We start from the raw sequence: 19,666 nt of genomic DNA, 5'->3' as shown, positions 1-19,666 counted from the left end.
GAACAACAATAACATGTGCAAAGTAACTGTCGAAAAAATGATTTTAAAGGCGATGTTGTTTAGTGGAAATAGAAAGTATTACCTAATATTTGATTTTGACAGACACACCACTATCAATTTAACAAAACAAACAAATAGTCCGTTCACAGTTGAATTATTTTACCTACATTTTTTCGGCATGCTTAACCGAAATGGATAAATATTGTCAGTAATTTCTTAGAACTAATTAATAACAGGTACCCTTTTTGCTGAATTGGATGAAGATACTTCCATCGGAACTGGAGCGTTACTTTGAACTTTGCTTGTTTGTGTTTTGTTTAATAACCAGAAGGATTCGTGTCAAATATTATGATAAAATGAATTATTTGTATTATTATTTACTGTGCTGTCCAATAAAATATTACAATGAATGTTTATATTATCATTTATCATATTTATTATAAAAAAAAAACAACTAACGTCTGGTCTACTTTTTATAAATGTTGTAGCGCTTTATTTATATATAAACATGTTAAAATTGTTTCTGATTTATATTAAGAAGGAAATAGTTTACATTTACCAGTCAGCCCTAAATATTGAATGGGCCCAAGCCGAAGCATAAGGTCGGCTATAACAGTTTTGATTGGGAGGTTTCAAAACTTGTAAACGGCCCGCAATGTCATAGTTTTATTATATTTATCAGTGAAATGAAATTGATATTACACTATTTAAAAGAGTGAGAAAAAACAAAACAATTTAACATTTTTCATGTTTTTGAATTTCAACTCCTCCATTTCGTCCAAATCAAAAGTCAGCAAGCACAGGACTGGGACACATTTTCATCGACATCAAAAATAGGTTTTTTATAATAACGTTACTTTCGCATACAATTTGGCGCGCTTTTCTGAAAAACTACAGCCAATTGTCATTTTATACGCTTTGTATGCATACATAAACAAAACAAAAAAAGTCTTCAGAGTAAGGTCGCAATATGTTTCACCTCAGGAATATGAAAAGTACATTTAAAGCTTTTGGTGCTCATTTGCTGAATTATATTGCTATTTTACACCAAAGCAAACAATTATCCTTGATAAAATACCGCTCAGTTAAGGTTTAATATAAAATTTGTAATTTTTAAGTAATACACAAAAATCATTTTTTCTTTACCTGCACATAACAACCCTTCAAATTGTAGCAACATTATATGGTATCATCATTGAATAATAAAGAAGCAGTAAAGTGTGTGTTTTCATAACTGTTTAGAACCAAGCTTTTTTAATTGCTCCTTTATTATTACATTCATATCGCATGGCTTCCAGTGCGACAGTACATATTGTCAACATGAGGGTAAATACTGTTGCCCTCAGCGAATGTCACTGTCACACCGGTAGACATGCACTATTTATTTTAATATACCGAACACAACTACAAATAGTCTTTTCACCTTTAAACAACTTTTCAAGTTTTATCAATTTATTATGTATTTTTTCTGTAACAATTTATAGAAGTTAAAAAATAAAACAAAGACTGGATTGATACAACACAACAAGTTGCAAACACCGGAAGTCACAGACTTACAACACATTTCTACAAGCGCTTTCCACATCAGATTTGGGAAACCAAAAATGTATGATTTATTTATTTTTAGATGCGCGTTCTATGTGACATTATCATGTCAACTGGTCAAAACTGTGCTGTCAGTGTGTTGCAGTATGGAATTGCCCATGAGTATACGAGAATTTAACACGGTAAAGTCACATGAGGTAAAGTAATCAATATTGTTCAGTGATCTTTTGGGTAGATATGTATTTTGAAACTCGAGGTATCCTATGTAGTCAAAGCAACACTTGTTGTGTTTGCAGAACAAAATATAAAATAATTCTGCTTCAGAGCTAACATTTACTAACGCTTCATCATTGTTTTTTTTTTACTTATAGCATTTGGAAGAAAGAAATCATTCCAATCAAATACCCTTTTTTATATAGTGAGAAGGAGTTTTTAAAAACAATTGAATATATCAATAAGGATATTTACTTTTTACAAATTAGTTATAATCAAGTGCATATCGAAAGTTTTCAACCCGTTTAAAAGTTGCTACCTTCGTTTGTGTATTCCTTGCATCCGCAATTCGTGAATTACATTGTATTATGAATGCCATTTTTCCACCGAATCATTTGTTTGTAATAAACACTCCTCAATTGCAAACGACCAAGTAAAGCGGGAACGGAATTATTTTTTACGTCCCGTGCCTCTTAAAATCGCCCCCCCCCCCCTAAAAACGTGCTTTGTTCGTTAGGGCATCTTTTTTCGATCAATTCATGTAGTACATCGTATGAGTAAATTCCTCAAAATGCATGAAAGAAACGCAAGGTGTGATTTCAAAATCTCCAGAAAATATGGATATTTGGAAAAAAGACGCGAGAATGTCCAATGAAACCTCGCGGCTTTTTCTTGGTGGATTTCAAGGGGCGATGGACAAAGACGCAAATGCCCTAACATGATTCCATTAACAGATGTAGTATTAGCCAGCCATTCACAGACCCAGTGATCTAAAGGTATTTCCTTCAGGGTTATATGACCTGTAAAATTGAGTGATATGAAATAAAACAATATGTTTTTCTTTAGTTTACATACGATTTCAAGACTTAGAACGATATACCATTCATTAAGTATGGATTTATTCCCTTCGCACCATTGTGCTCATCAAGTACTTTTTAGTATTAATGTTTGGTTTTCCAAATTATTAATTTGACATGGCGGGCACAGCCCGGCGGCGACTTATCGTGTAGAAGACCAAACATAAAATATAACTGTCTTAGTGTTCATTGTGAAATACACATCGAATGCCTTTATACAAGCCAATGCTCTTGAGTGAGCTGCTAAATAAATCACTTAAAAAACGATTTAATGAATGGAAAGTTGGTGGTAATTATCGTTACTAAATAGTAATTTGGCGGTTGTAATCTACTTAATGGATTTTTGGTTGTCATAGCTCTTTTGAATAATTAAATGTGGCTCTGAACACTCAGTTAAGGCCTTTGCCTTTTCCCCATTACCAAAACAAAAAGCTGCCGTCCACTACAGGACCGATGCTTTACAGATGGGTTGCCGATAAAATTTTGTTAGTTTCGGGAACCTTTCGGGATCATTATTCAATAAATGGGCGAAACATTGCCATCGGGGTCGTTCGGCATGTATTCGCATGTATAATCGGAGCGGCATACGAAAGGTTGTGGTATAAACGCCGATAACAATCCGAAGTAGCCGAATGCGAAGGGAAAGAATGCTGACCGTCCCGGAATCGGTTGCCAAATGTTTCCCGATCGTGTGGAAAGGTTCCAGAACATACTGAAGAGTAGCCGAATCGTTGGCGATAGAATGCTGAAATCTTGCCGATTTGAGAGTAGGGCTTTATAATCGTTACCGAACTACTACGTTTTTATCAGTTACTATTGGCACACCAATGATGTTTGAGGCCTTAACCTTACACTTCAGTTTCGAATCCAATCTGAAATGAATGCAATGCTTGCCTTGGAATTTTATTTGAGACATAGAGGATGAAGACGTCATCGATGGTGGGTCCGCCCCCCGGCTCAGACGACAGAAGGCTTCTGTATGGACAGTACAATACAGTCATGCACTCTAATGAAGATGTCGGATCCTTTATGAAGTATTTAAGGATCACACCAACAATGTTTGCCGACAAACTCCAGCGTCTAACGCCTCGCATTCAGAAAAAGAACACAAGGTTTCATAACGCCCTTCTTGTTGGCCTTAAGCTTGCGGTGTCGCTGAGGTACATGACAACTGGGGCGTATGACTTTCGTGTTGCTGCGGAAAGTGTATGCCTTTTGTCTCATAAGTGTGTACTGCATTGCTTCAGGAGTATAATGATAAAGTTCTTGCTATGTTCAATTATTCAGAGGCCTGGCGTGAAGTGGCAGCCTAAATTGAGAAAAGGTAGAACATGCCCCATACTCTTGGTGCACTCGATGGTAAACACAATGCAATTAAAAGAAGCGGTTTCGGGAAGTTTGTATCACACTAATAAGGGCTTCTTTAGCATATGTGTTCTGGCGTAAGTCGATGCAAATTATAAGTGTGACCTGGAGACATGGGCTTCATGTCAGACTGCAAGATATTTTATGATTTTAAATTGAAGAGTTGTATGGATGACAATTCTATTGGTTTCCCACTACCTTCGTGAATCACCAATGGCGACAATGACATGTCCTACTTTATTGTATTGAATAATGCCATACCAGCTGCGATAAATCTTACACTATAGCCATAATCGTCCACTACAGTCTCTCAAGAGAAAGAATAATAGTGAAGAACGAGCAAGGCATTCGTTCTGCTAGGTGGCAGTGCTTGACCAACTCCATGCTTCAACGTCCAGAGGTTGTCCGCATGATTACCATTGCCTGCATATTCATGAACAACCTTATTAGAATGCAGTATCCAGCACTTGACCGCGGCTACGGACAACAACTACGACTTGGTGCCTGGAGCCTGGAGGGAAGGAAACCAATTCCAAGAGGTTGAGCGAGCAGCTGACGCAGTTGCAGGGAAGCGGCCCGCGGGAATACTTTAGGTTCTACTTGGTCTGAAATGCTGGATCGGTACCATGGCAAGAGAGAGTGGTGAGAGTAGACAGTAAGTAGTTAGTAAGAGAGCCATGGACTGTTCAACTATAATTAGTGTTTCAGTGTTTTCAAAATGTACATTATTTCAGTTTGTCGTCGTTAAATAATAATGTAAAATATGTTTGAATGTGTTTGGTATATGAAGTTTATATTGTTAATAAATTGTTCATATGCTTTTCAATTATTTAGTTTATTTGGTTTTAGGGTCTATGGATCCTAACTTCGACATTATGCCATTATGCCACCGACACTTTCGTAAACCGGTAATCGTAAACCAGTCGAATCGTCACAAAATGACATCGTAAACGTTCGGTCTCAAGTGTCAAAAATAGCCGATGACGTTGTGAAGAAGGTACATTGAACAAGTGTACACAAACGTGTACGTTACAGTGCAGGAAATATATAAATGCACATCCAACCGCACTTAAGGGTGTATATATACATTATGACGAGTGTCCCTTAAACATTACAGTTTTTTTACGCCAATAAAATCTAAGTTAAAATAACACGCGAAGAAAATTAAGAAGCCTCGCAGAAAACTTTGCGATGCTGCCGAGCTACTTGCGACGGGTCCCAAAAGGTTGCCGATGGTTTGCTAAAGATCCCGAAGCCGTGCAAAAAAAAAACACCTTTAAACTTATAAAATTTCGATGCCGAAGTTTTTGTGATCACGCTTTGGCCCGAAGTGCCGAGAAGTGTCAAGGAAGGACACGAACGGGTTCCACAACATCGCGAAGACATGCCGAAACATACCGATTTTTGCGAATTCCGCTTTTGGCAACCCTTCTGGGCCTTGTAGACGGCAGGCCTTACCAAACTAACTGACATAAGCGAATTTCCATATTGAATGCTATTACGATTTTCTTCTCAGGGTAAAAAGGGTATATGAATTTCAAGTTTGAGCCCGGCATGTATCCGAAAAGAATGGTTTAAACAGCATTTTTTTTTCAGACAAGGTACAATGACAAAATATAAAAACATCGAGCCTAATCATGAACAATGCGAAATCAAGAATTACTAACTATATGCGTTAAGGACTACGCTAACTTTATATACTATGAAAATAGTCAAGCCGAAGCAAGCTTAGAGCTTATTAATAGCTTCTATGCATTTAACCCACTACCCCACTTGTCAAATATTAAATTTTTTAAAACCAATTCAGGAGTCTGTTACACAATGGTCTAAATATAGATAGACGCCAGGAGCCATTTTACGATGTTTGGTATTTGCAGACTGGTGGAAACAGCATTCTCATTCATCAAAGGTTTGATAATGATAATGTACGCATAGAAACATCGCTTTGGTACACGGGAATGGAAAACATGGACCCATAAAATAGATAAAAAATGTCCAACGGATGAAAGGTTTCTCAGAACACCCTTTATTTTGGCTAGCTAAACAACTGCATGACATTGCATGACAGTGCAGGCCCAACGAGTTCGTATCTATAGTTACATACACCTACCTTAACTGCTATTGGATCTGATTTTAAAATACAAACTTCCTAAAGAAATTGGCGTCAATGTAGTTAATTTCAACATTTAATGACTTGTTAGCAATAAACAGAGTTGTTCAACTTCATCTTTATAATGCCTCGTCCTATAAAATACATACTAAACATCGATGATTGAAAACGAAAATGTGCTATATGCTTCTATCATAAGTACCAGTTACAGGATTATATCTAACACCCATCGTTGTTAACCCGTAACCACAAAATATTGGCGCGATGTACATTTTACGTAAATTGCAATTAAATTTCTCCAGGGAAAATCATGTGATTAAGAATGATTTGCATAGCAGGCTTATTGCAAAGTCATCCATTTCATTTGTTCATCAATGTTAACTTTTCAACCAGACGCTTCCGCTAGCCAGTTGTTAATAGAAAACAACTTTTCAAATCATCATATTGTAACTAGGTATCGATTCATGCACTTCCTTTGTAAAAGCATTTTCCATATTCGATCCAAATCATATTGATTCAATTAAGTCCATCCGAAGTGCGAAAATGAATATAATATCGCACTCTGGGCATGGAATGAAATAGATGAATAAATAACTGAATAACATTCAGCGATCTCACAAAAGAATTAGTTTGTAGCAACAAATAAACACAGAAGATTTATTATTATCTGCCACTCAAAGCGTTCAGGTTTAATATAAAATCGAAAGTTTTATTGCTAGGTCCTTCTTTATTAAGTATTATGATATATCTATATCACTACAACAAAAGTAAATAGACTGATGTTTTATAGGCGTATTCATGATACAACGCCCTTTTGTGTGTACATAGAGATGAGCATTTGCATGTACACACTTCTTAACGGGTATTGAACGTTTTGAAAGCCATTGATTTTAATCGATCATCCTATTGCTCACGTAATAAATAAATAAATGCCAAACATGCAATAATTGGCTTTCAAGATGCTACACGAAATAAACTCTAGTGCAATATGGATACATTGGAGCTAGGTGAAGATAATTAATTAAAGAAATCGGACACTAAGGTTTCGAAATGGGAAGTAGTGTTAGCACTCCTAAAACAAACAGCAAGAAGGACGACGATGTTGCAAGTGTCAAAGATGAGCCTAGTGTAACAGCACAACATACAGGTAAAATATTTTCTGAATCTAATGCAACTAACAAAACCAATTGTTTAGGTAAAACGTCTTGTGAGACAAACGGTGGCAGGAAAAGCGAAAACGAAACCCAAAATGGCGGGAAACTTAAAATTGAAGAGGATACTGAGAGTTTGGATAGTAAGAACAGCGATGACACCATTGCGCTTGCAGGCCGAATGGAGCGTTATTTGGACGAGCAGAACAAAGACAAAGGACAGAGTAAATCTGGATATAAGTCAAAAGATGAGGAAAAAACAACCACGCTCGAGCAGGTTAGCAATGATAACATCATAGAGACCATTGCAGCAGAGAATAATGTAGTTTTGAATACTGAGTTCGGCGAAGAGAATCCGTATGAAGTAGATACTATAGCTTACTACATTTCTAAAGCAGATTGGCAAGCAGAGAACGAAGAAGTTATCAAGCTAAAAAATGGTGAGGTCAGTGAAAACAATGGTGCTACTAAGGACATTCCTGAACCAAATAGAGATGCAAGTGCTGATGTTGATCCTAACAGTAGTAAAGCTGATGCAAATGACATTACTTTAGACGATACAAATACCACAGAGACTGCTAAAGAGGACCACATTGATCAAGATCCGTTTGAAAAATACAGAAAAATCTATGGCACTAAACGCCAAAGCCTTAGAAAGCCAAGCCTTGCCAATAAGCAAGCTTTGGTCTTGGTTAAGGTCGGTCTCCAGTATAAATATGTAGCCGTACCTGCTTATCTGCCCGGACAAAAACTGTACAGCACGAACGCCTTTGCAAAGGGCTATGTAGAAAGGGCAGCAAGCTTATTCAAAGTGAAGCGACCAAAAGGTAGGTGATGCATGTTTAATCAAATAACACATTACCTTCAATTACAGTTACGCTAAAAGTATTTGAATTCTCGCATCTTTGAGTTTATGAGTATTACGTACCTTTTTGACCTAAATGTCTGATGCAAGTTAAGTTACCGATGAATGATTAGACTTTTCATTTCGTTAAACCATTTGTAATAATGCTATTTTTAATGCCTGGTGACCCATTTGATATCGGTAATTAATAATATGTAAACTAGATAACCAAAAAACAAACATTTAAGATAAAGTTATTGCAGTTCGTGTATTTGTTTCTTACTTCAACTTAAATTCGATGTGAAATTATAAATGCTGCAATTGTTCGAGGCATATTAATAATCTTGCCTGTTTTATATGTTTTGATATTGTTTGAACAAGTTATTTACCTACTGTAACATGACCAACCCTTTCGAATGATATCAAACTATATTGAGTCACCTGACTAAAAAAATAACATAATTGTACATCGGACACTTTAAAAGACATACTCTGCAAAATAATGTATGCAAAGAATACTGAACATGCAGTTGACTTTTTCAATATAAGCTTAAGATATGACGCACAGTCGAGCCCCGTTGGCTCGAACTCGTTTGGCTCGAATTCCTCGTTGGCTCGAACTAGATGTAAAGGATAGAGGTCTTTATACTGTAGGTACACAATTCCCGATTGGCTCAAAAAAATAGGCTTGGGGTATTCTCGCTGGTCCCTGGGATTCGAGCCAACGGGGTTCCACTGTATCTACCTTTAAAGCCAATGAACTTCAATTTTAAAACTTCGTTCTCCATATTGAGTTAAAATTTTCATAATATGCTTCGTTTTTGTCGCGTCATTGTACTCTACAAAATTAGCACTGAATGTGTTATCAAATGTAGTACAAGCAGTTTATCGCTTCATAATTTGATTTTTATAAGGTTTATATAAGCATATGCGCTTGATTGCCTTTGATAATATTTTATTTTGAGGTTAGAAAACGATGAAGTGCAATATGTTCTCTTTTTTAGTTTTACAACTCGATATACTTGCATGTACTTTAAAGTATATTTTGAATTTGGGCGATGTCTATCTTTTATGGGTTCCTTTGGGGGCTTTTCTGGAAACATGTTTATTTTAATTGTTAACGTCAATTAGTTTCAATTGCTTGAATATACAGTAACTATGGCTGAGAGCAATAAATGATGAAGTCGTGAAGTGAAACTGAAATAACTACAAACAATTATAAAAGTAAATAGGTTCTAATAAAACTCCCTATTTTCTTTCTTTCTGAACACGTGAAGAGCACTTTGTCTATCCTGCTTTTAAATGAACATTTTATTTGTATTTACATCAAAGTCTTGGCCACTTAAAATGGTTACATTTTGTGCCAATTTTATTATAGGGAACATAGCAGAACTGGTAATCAAACCAAAAGACAACTAGTTATATTTGCGATAACAACATGTGTTGATAGTAATTATTCCCCGGCTCGTTCTTATACATCTAAAGCCTTTCCACTGCAAATGGCCATAAAATACTTGTATTCAGCAGAGCATGGGGTGTTAATAATACTTTCTGGTTACCCAAGCGGGATGTTTGTCGGAAAAAGGCAAATAGTGTAGATTTATATAGCTATTGGTATTACAATATTTCATACATCATGTAATTTCAAGCAGTTCTATGTATGATGACTTTGCATTGTATGCATTTAAAAGTCCTTCAGTGGGTTGGTTAAATGAAACTAGTTTTTACATGTGACAAATACGAGAACGGTTTCAAAATGGCGCGGAACCGTTTGATCATCTCGCAGTCAATATAAACAGAATTATTTAGCATTGTAACGACATACACCATTGACCTGATCGATGATAAAATTTGAAGAAAAAGAGATCATTACATCGGGGCGGGAGGTGGAGGGAAATCTGTTAATATTGATTAAAACCGCGCGTGGGACATCCTGAGAAAAGTGAATATAGGAGGCTTAGGTGTCATGACAACGTACCGGCGCGCAGAAGAGCGTGTCGGGATACTTGTGAGCCAGAGGGTAGCGGGGATACTTCTCAAACCACGTGACCTTAAGGACACGATGACAACTGCACCAGGTAGGTCTCATTTGTTATACATTGCTTATTAAAAGCATGTATACATTTACATTTAAGGTCATACGCACGATAAAGTAATTAATATATGTTCCACAATGTTCTATGGTTGTGGTTTTTTTTCAAATAAAAAACAATCGTCTGAAGTTTCTCAATGCTTTGTATTTTGCGATACATTTGAATCCTTGGTAAACAGTTTTATACACAAATGATTTCTGTTTAACTCTTCGATCATTTTACGGTCTAATTCGGAAGTGATGTCCATTCATATTCAAAAGTTACTGTCACGCATAAAATAATATCGACGACGCGCATGCGCAAATTCTATATCGTTGTTTTTATGTAAATTTATCAATTAGAGGAATGTTAAAATTTTCGAAAAATTCGCATTGTAACATAAGTACATATTATAAATTCAAGTTCTCGGGAAAAAATAACTTAAATACAAGTTCGTGAATAGAACATTATGATTAAATCATTCATTGAGTCAAAATGGTCAAGGTTTTATCTGAGTTGACTTAAAAGAATGTCTTTTAATATGTCAAATACATTGACAGATCTAAATTACGGGCTTGCATATTAAGATATCATTGGTAAAATAATTGTTTTTCGGGCATATGAGCTCAATGGAGTTACGGATATTTGTAAATATAACTATCATTAAAGAACAATGTAGCAAGCGTGTAACTATATATCCACAAAATAAATTGATAGGGACAACACTATGAGTATCATACATTTACTTCATCATGTCCAAATATCACAAAACTACTCAATAATAATCTCAACTCATGTTACCGAATCAAATAAAAAGACATTTGAAATCGTACATGTTTTGAACACTTTTAAAATGTCCATTCTTTCATAGAAAATGTTGATTAGACACTTTGAAGATTCCGAACAAAACAACATTCTACAGCATTAAAAAAAACTTGAGTACAACTCATAGTTTTTTTTAACAATTACAAAAATGATCTTCCTTCCGCTAGTGTTCCCATGATATACTGACGAAGGGTTTTTATGAAAACATTCAATGAGATATACATTTTAAATGTAAGGCCAACTATCCAAATTATAATGAGATTTTAATATTTTATGCAAATATGCGGTCACTGATTCCCTTTTGTCATTTTTCATATCGAGGAATGAACGCGAAAAGGTTGTATCGGATTCCTTATTTAATGACAATAAGAACCATCTCTACTCATCTCAACTCAACTTTACTTCCACCAGGGAAAGTGATATTCATAAGTATGTATAAATGACTAGTATAATTAATAGTGAAAAAAATAGTTAAGCAGATAGGTTTTTTCCGTACTCATTGGGCAAAACAGAATAAATACAAATACCATTGTTACACTGTAAAAACACGTAGCTCTAAAAGTGTTTGTCTTAAGCATTCAAACAGTGAGATATAAACATATGTGTACGTCCTAAGACGTCTTTGTGCACCACATTGTATGGCTCTCTCACTTCTGCACCAAGAAGTTTCAAGAAGAAAGTTTGTCCACACATTGACAACAATTCATTTGCAAGATAGACGTCCATCTTTGTGACGTCAGCGATAAAAGTCAGGGGCTACTAAAAACTACATAAAACAGTTTACTTTGTTTTGTGTGAAGCAATGGAAGTAAAGAGTCAAGATGAGTGGCTAAAATAAAACCAAGATCCATTGATGAAGGTCAATCAACACTGATGGAAAGACATATAACGCCAGCAGGCAACAAACACATTACACAAATTCGAAAAAAAATCAGTAAATGGTTGGTTTACGTGACCGCCTTGATACGGTCAAGCATTTAAACTAGCGGGACAAAAACAGTAGTTGCAGTAAGACAGCCTTGGTCCTTTCTTAGAGTCAAAAATAATAAATAAAGTGCAATCTCAATATCGACGCATTTTAAAACATAACTTCAAAAATAATTTAACCTCGTGCAGTGCATATGTTAATACATGTATACTTTTTAAAAGTACATTCCCTCATTAAACATGTTGATTAAAAAGAAGAAGGAAATAGACAATAGCAAAAAGTATAGTGCAACTTAATGTTTTTAAGTAATTACTTAACTGCGTTATTACTTTCTTTGAATTATTGACAAATGGTTTTTATCATTACATTGTTTGATAAATGATCATGTGGGATAAACTGATGTTGTGTGATAACATGTCAGATTAATATAGACTTGGACATGTTTGCTATTAAAGGGCCTGTCCTCGACAAAAACTAGTTTGTACATCATTTTACTCCCATTGGTCCATATAAGATCATGTCTGTAGATGCCATGGTGTTTTCTTTAAATGGTAATAATGCTTCGTTGCTACTTACGCTCCACGCAGCATTGAAATGATAGTTCCATTAGACTCTTGCGCACAGTGGTCAGAAATTGGCTCAGGTAAAGCAATATTTAATATGCATATACAGAGAGCTAATTTTCTACATTTCTGCTCTGTGCGTATAAGTGATTATGGTAGAATGATAGGCAGTTTAAGAAGTCTTTGTGGTATTGTGACATTGTATGTCCCCTGTAAAGTATCTGGTAGGCTTTTAACCAAATACTTCAAAATAGGGTTATGATTATATGTTTGGATTCTGGGCTTGTTCTTGTAGTTTTCATTGATTGAACTACATACGAAAAAACAAGACATATCCCCCATTTCTTAAATGACAGGCATACATTTCAATATTCTGATCTTAATAATGATAAAAGTTTTATTCACATTCTTGCAATGCCGCATGGTTCTCAACAAAATTTAATAAATATATAGCCGTTTATTTTAACAGCAGGGAGATATGAAAAAATAAATCCATTGTCAACGTTGAAGGTCATAACATACCGCTACAGCTAACATGCAAATAGCAATGAAAATGAACATAAAATGTTAATATGGTATTCGTAATATGATAATATTTATGTTGTTCCATAATGTTCTGTCTCATATGAAAATAAAAAGGATAACATTGAGTACAAGGTACGGGCTAACATTGTATCTCAACGTAGGTCAAGTACATTGTAATATTATATTTGTGTTTGGATCTCTTCTTTCTCTACAGTAGGTGTATTTATATAAAACCTTAATGTCCATAATGGGTGTCAGATGCACAAATAAGATTTCGTTTTATCGTGATTTTGGTCGTTATTTTGAATATGGGTGCCGGGTAACACAATGTAACGTTGGTACCATTTGAAAGAGTATGTGTCACTAATTAATAACATGCTAAATATGTGACCGGACACATTATCATAGATAAAGTTATTGAAGAAAATGGTGTGTTCTTTTTACAAATTTATTTCAGCTGGTGAACATAGAAAACACCTCTGTTTCAATTTTTAAAGACCAAAAAAGTCGTATTTGTGATTTTGTTTTTCGGTATATTTTTATTTTGTACCACTGAGGACCCACGTTCTAGCGTGATAAGCTAAGGCAGTTAATTTCATTACGCCAATCTAGAAGTTAGCTTATAAAATTTAGTTAATCATGATTATCATAAGATAATTTTCAAAAGTCTAAAAACTCATAATAATGGAAATATTACGCATACCATACCAAATCAAATATAATGAGTTAAGCTTGATCTTGTTATAAGAAATAAAAGATGTTCCGAAAAGATTGAGGTCTGGCAACCAGTATTTACAGAATTGTACATCGTGTAGATGAATAGTCATTGACTTTGAGGTGTTGGACCATAACAGACAGGCAATATTTGTATCATGATATAAATAAATTGGTATATAGAAAAGATAAAAAAATCTAGCTTAAACTAAATAAATAACCAACCAAATAAACTAGACTACAGTTTAAGGAAATTGAAGAATAAAGGTTTAAGTATGATACATTTATTCTTCTTATTTCACGTGTTAAAACATTTTAAAAACCTGATCTGAATAGAATGCTCCTAAGACTAAAATACACGACTCAGTTTAGTTCTTCAACAAGCATCATACAACGGCCGTCCAGATAGCCAGCTTATTTTGGCTATTACGCTACAAACGTTGTAAATGATATCAACCAATCAAAGAAAGACAGAAACAATAAATAATATATATGAACTCTTTACATTAAATAATTTCCATAATCCGATCCATTTTATGATATGCTAACAACTATTTACTGCAAGCTGGACCTAAAAAAACAATAGGGGGTCATTACTGATGGAAGACATGTGGACTCTTAAGAAGTCAAGTGTTACAAGCGTTAGTCTTTCCCATACCAGAATGTGCTTTTACATATTTACGACAAGTACAACACACAATTTATACATGTTTGAGTGTCCTTTAAAGATGTGAAAAGGTTATAGGTTATACAATGATAGTGTTCGTATGTAGCGCATAAACAAATTGTCTCTTGGTAATAAAACGTTCCACCTCTCATATCTTTAGTATGTGTTTCATATGTATTGGTATTCCAGTTTGCTTGAATTTACGCTTGTGCACATTTGAATACGATTGTTGTATACAATGTTCATGAAAAAAATCAGTTGTCTTTGATGTGTTTCATATTTATTGGCATTTCAGTGTGCTTCAATTAAAGCTTGTGCACATTGATAATACGATTGTTGTGGCAAATGTTCAAGAAAAAAAACAACGAACAAATGTATTTGTCGCCATCAGCCAAACAATTCATGATTCATGTTGTGTAACTATCGATTTCATTGCAAAATAACAAAACATATTAATTCTGGAGGGATGGTGCAATTTTCTAGGTAAGGTTGGGTAAACTTCACAAAATATATTCGTATAAATAATTATGAATTTCTTCTCAATTCACCACAAGGACATTTTCTCTTTTTTTCAAACAGACGGCAAATACAGGTTTATTTCTTATTGAATGAGCACAAAACAATTTTCAGGCCAGGATTATCAAAATAGATTATCCAATAAAAAAACAAGGCATTAGCTGATAGAAATGGAGTGTTTCAGACATGAGAACATTAAGTATGTATACACGTTTTAGATGAAAGGGAATTGACGAACATCTTTTGAATCAAGATTGGAGTCCATCCCATTGATTTTTGCAGAATTTACAATTAATGCAGTCGTTAAACTGAGATTTAGAAAGGCGATAAAGACCCCAAATAAAATATTAATGCTTAAATGGTCCCAACATGGAAGATTCGCATTTTGATGAAATAGTTTCTGAAATGTTTGAATCCCTTTGCATGGCACCATTAAGTTTATTGTTGGCAGTTGACCTCCTATAACTATTTAAAGTAATCTTGAATTGATGATTCGTATGATAGGGTATATTACATGGTATATTCTTCTACTATAACGGTACTCTACTAGGTTGTAGGAGCATAAAATCACATGATTTACATTGTGAGTATTGTGGTCAAAAAGGAATATTTCAACTATCTTAATTATATAGTGGAAGAATTTCCGAATGAAATAACATCTTTTGGGTATACGAAATTCAGAATGGAATATTTAAATGATCTTACCCGAGTAGTCGGAGTTAAAACGTACCTTTTTATTCATATAAATAATTAGCATTTATTTTTTTATCCGTAGGGGCGGGACGATGTTTTATCCAACGATGCCAACCCAAATGAAACCGCAGACTACACCGACGTTCTGGCGCGGTTGAAAGACGGGTCCTAAAGTTCCAAAGAAACTCAAAGAATCTCGGATAAAGAACTGCAATAAAGATCGGGAGATTGGCGAGGGATCTAAAAAGGTAAGTGATCAAGCCTCTTTTGTTCTAAAATTGTGTTGTATATTACGCACTCCGTAGAATGTAGGATTGTATAGATGTGTGATTGTTAAAATAACAGAAAACAGTTACCTCATCCAAACATTTTCTGCTTGTTACCAGTTACAACATAAAATACTTACAGGTTTTTCTTGCTTAAAAAAGTAACAGTAATTTGTAAATATATACTTACACAAAAAGAATGTATAAATATGTGAACGGTTGAATTATTTATAAAACTGATGACTTTTCAAAGTTACGCCGATATCTACATCTATTATAAGTTCTTGCAACATACATTTTAGCCTAATAGGTATTCGCCGTTCTTTAAGTTAGAAAATATAAATATTTATATTTATTAAAAGATCACTGATTTTTTAAATTAAATATTTTATGTCTGGATACAATTTACTGCCTTATCAATACGCACAGCTTTTGTTTTGGGAGTTGATCTCGCACCCGTTTATTGGCATGATTGGTCAAGCAAAATGCTTGGTAGTACTTGTGTGTAAAGCAGTTGGATATATTGTGCATTTCCTGTTCTTATACGTGCCAAAGAACAAAATTCGGGTGGCTCATCGTATGTGTCTAATATGTGAAATGATCATTTTGGCATGGATTGTGTTACTATGTATTTCACAGCTTAGACATTGAGTCAACCGCCTTTGACAAAGACATGCATTACAACTACTTGACCACTGAAAACTCATCAACTTCATTGTTTTGAGTAGGAGAAGTCTTTGACAAAATGTATGCATACGGAAATGTACAACCTAGTCAGGATATAACCATGAATTTAAGTATGCAAACCATTTCTGGATAATTTATATCACATTCTTTGTGAAAAAATATAACATTGAAAGAATTTAGAAGTATAAATAACAAAGTTGATAAAGAAATAACATGTTTTTACATGTAATGTATGTCAACTGTACACGGAGAGTAAACGTCAAAATGACTATCTACCCCTGTCACGTGACTAGGTAGTCATTTTATTGCGTTTTTACGCACAGCGGATGTACAGGGTATTCAACTGTTCTGCGCATGATGAGCGAGGATTTTGCTTGATTAAGCAAATTAAATAACCCTTGTGATATGCATCAGTGTATTATTGGTGTGTGTGAATGGCACTTTTTGTTTGCTTTTTTATTGCTAAATTATATATGATACTGATAGCGAATAACAACATTAAAACATTTATGTATGAGACAGTGTATATTATTGTATATTTTGTGAACGTATGTTATTGCGTGAGATTCCTTAACGTTAATCAAATATGCATTGAATTATTAGTAGAATCAATTTAGTGTTTTAATTATAAAAAAATGTCAAAGAAAACATTACAACGTGCAAAAACTGAAAAAATAGGTGACCGGCTCTGATAAAATACAGCATTAAAAAATAATATCCATTCCTTAAAAAACAGTTTGTTAATAATACTGAACAAAGCGTCAATCTTTACACATTAAAGCCTAAAATATCCAACAATAAATATACTAGTATGTAGATTTTGTTATATCAATCATCAAATCTACGAAAATTCAAAAGCAAAAGTAAATACACATAGAGCCGAATATAATGAAAATCAAACTTGCTTATTAAAACGAAAAGGGATGCATACATAGGTTAATTCAATTGTCTTAGTGTTTAATATCTTAAATTATTTGACTTTATATGTTCTTTAATTTTAATCCAAATAAATCAATTTTGACAAATCGAGAGTTTCATAAAATTTCATAAGAGTTATAAATTTATGCAAATATATTCTGATCAATATAAAATTTTGCGCATGCGCAGTTTTTATAGCGCTTAAACAGACTGATTTATTGCATAACAAGCACCCAGCAAATTGTAAAAAGGAAAGCAATTTAAATAATGAGAAATGCAATAAATTAAATTGAGAATATTTTCGACTCCTGCAGAAGATTAACAATCACAATGACGTCTCTGTAAGTAAATTAAAACAAATTATACAGACATAAGCAGACATTCATCTATATATATTATGTGGATATAGCAGTTAACCTTAAAACATTTTCAAATAAAAAGTCGCGATGAATACTAAATTTGATTTCATTGGTTGAAATACAAATAATTTAAAAGTGAAATGATTCGAGCCAGTGGTGCGAAGAACATAACTTTAGTTGTAAAGATAATCATTGTGTTGTTTAAGAGATTGTACTTCAGGTAAAAATGATGAAAGGTTCATAACTGGTAGTGTCCTTGAATGTCAATGTGTAGTTTTATCACGTGTTAGCAGATGGTAGACCGAATGTTGCAGTTTTATGAAGAAAATGCGTTCCTAATTTGACAAAAACTACATTTACGGAAAATTTCAACAAATATATTTTTTTTTACTTCAAATCGGCTTGGGCACTGGAAGGGCAAATATTAACTTTAGTTTCCGGCTCTAGCATCACAAATTTTATCAGCAGGAGTGGTGTAGAATAAAAAAGTAGACAAATGTTTATTCTAAACTTAGGCTTCTTTTTCCTGTGCTCTCCTCACAACCACACTAAAACCGCGTTCGGAACTTATTTGATATGCTGATAGGAAAGCGGGTACACTCCAAGAAATTGCACACACACCCTCCGAAATGGGTCTACATTTACGTCAAACCCAAGTCAAGCCCCTAGGTAATTAAGAGCTCATACAGACTCAGTGAATTGTTTAATAAAAAAAATGTTTATCAAGAAGTAAATCAATTTTAAAGGAGACCTTTTCCGAATCAATACGAACAATGCCGATATATTGCAAATGGTGGACAACGGTCGTAGCTGGAACCGTAATTCTATGTGTCCGTTTATTTAAAAGGGCTGCTGCAATCGGATCATTTTAAATATAGACACCCGCCGAAAGGGGACGCCATATTGAAAAAAGTCCTCCCAGCTCATGTTAAAAATATACAAATTAAAGGCAAACAAGGCTGCAGTTTCATTTTATTCGTCGTAAATATAAACAAATAAAAAGGTCAAAATATAGTATGCGCCTTTAAGTAATTATCTTCGTATTTATAAAAAAGGAATCACGGATTATTTGATGAAAACAAGTTAATTAGGGGTATATATCTAAGTTTTAAAGGTTATTCAACTGAGCTCAGAACATAGTTTATAGTTGATGAGAGAGAGACAGAAATCTAACAACTGACAACCAACAATCGCATTCATAACCGCAAAGGTGTTCTGATGTTGTGTTGATAGTAAGTAAACCGTGTTCTTTCAGCCCTTTGATAATGTTGGAATTATCAATTATATCATTCTGATCATTATCCTTGAATTTGATATGAAAAAGACAAATTATATTAACATAAGAAGAACATATTCTGTATTCCTAATCAAACACGAAGCTATTTATCAGAATTCCATACATAGTTTTATTGTCCCATGATTAGGCCACGCTTTATTACACAAACAACATCATAAACACCTTGGCATAACTGCATCTTCTCTGACAAAACGAAAATCTCCTAGAAGTTGCATTTGATTGTAATTTGCTGGTCCCTTGTAATTTGTTTGCCTCAGAAATACTGGTGCCAAACATGATAATGCTATATGCAGTCAATTATCAAAACAGAAAATACATTATACGTGTACATTTACGTAGTTTGTTTTAAACAATACAGTGTTTCTTTGGTAACTTCCTTCCGTGTAGCAATTATTCGTGGCTAAACGACAACATCAACACGACATTGTTATCAACATAAGAATTTCATGGCGTGATACCATTGGAATTAATAAATTATCTGCAATTGTATGGCCCAATAAAACATCGCCTTATCGAACTCTTCAAAGCCTTTTCGCTACATATTTAAACAC

General features: G+C 34.2%; 2 protein-coding genes across 4 annotated transcripts in view; both read left to right on the top strand.

Annotated features, from left to right (window-relative positions):
* The first annotated feature begins 6,873 nt into the window (after positions 1-6,873).
* Positions 6,874-19,666, top strand: part of LOC128203320 (protein polyglycylase TTLL10-like) — a 125,501-nt gene continuing 112,708 nt past the window's right edge. Inside the window, exon 1 of one of the 2 annotated variants that reach the window (XM_052904697.1) lies at positions 6,874-7,237. In XM_052904697.1, coding sequence (XP_052760657.1) covers positions 7,141-7,237 — 97 coding nt within the window. In that variant the 5' untranslated portion in view covers positions 6,874-7,140. The other variant, XM_052904693.1, reaches the window with a different exon arrangement.
* LOC128203322 (uncharacterized) overlaps positions 10,013-19,666 on the top strand; it is a 76,946-nt gene continuing 67,292 nt past the window's right edge. Inside the window, exons 1-2 of one of the 2 annotated variants that reach the window (XM_052904706.1) lie at positions 10,013-10,163; positions 15,671-15,836. The gene's annotated coding sequence lies outside the window, so the exon portion shown is untranslated. Of the gene's footprint in view, positions 10,164-15,670; positions 15,837-17,599; positions 17,801-19,666 lie in introns of those variants that run through there. The other variant, XM_052904709.1, reaches the window with a different exon arrangement.

This window comes from Mya arenaria, chromosome 9 (assembly GCF_026914265.1).
Source record: "Mya arenaria isolate MELC-2E11 chromosome 9, ASM2691426v1".
In the NCBI taxonomy this organism is placed as follows: domain Eukaryota; kingdom Metazoa; phylum Mollusca; class Bivalvia; order Myida; family Myidae; genus Mya; species Mya arenaria.
Note: the sequence above shows the minus strand (reverse complement) of the source record. Positions and strands in the feature narration are given on the sequence as shown.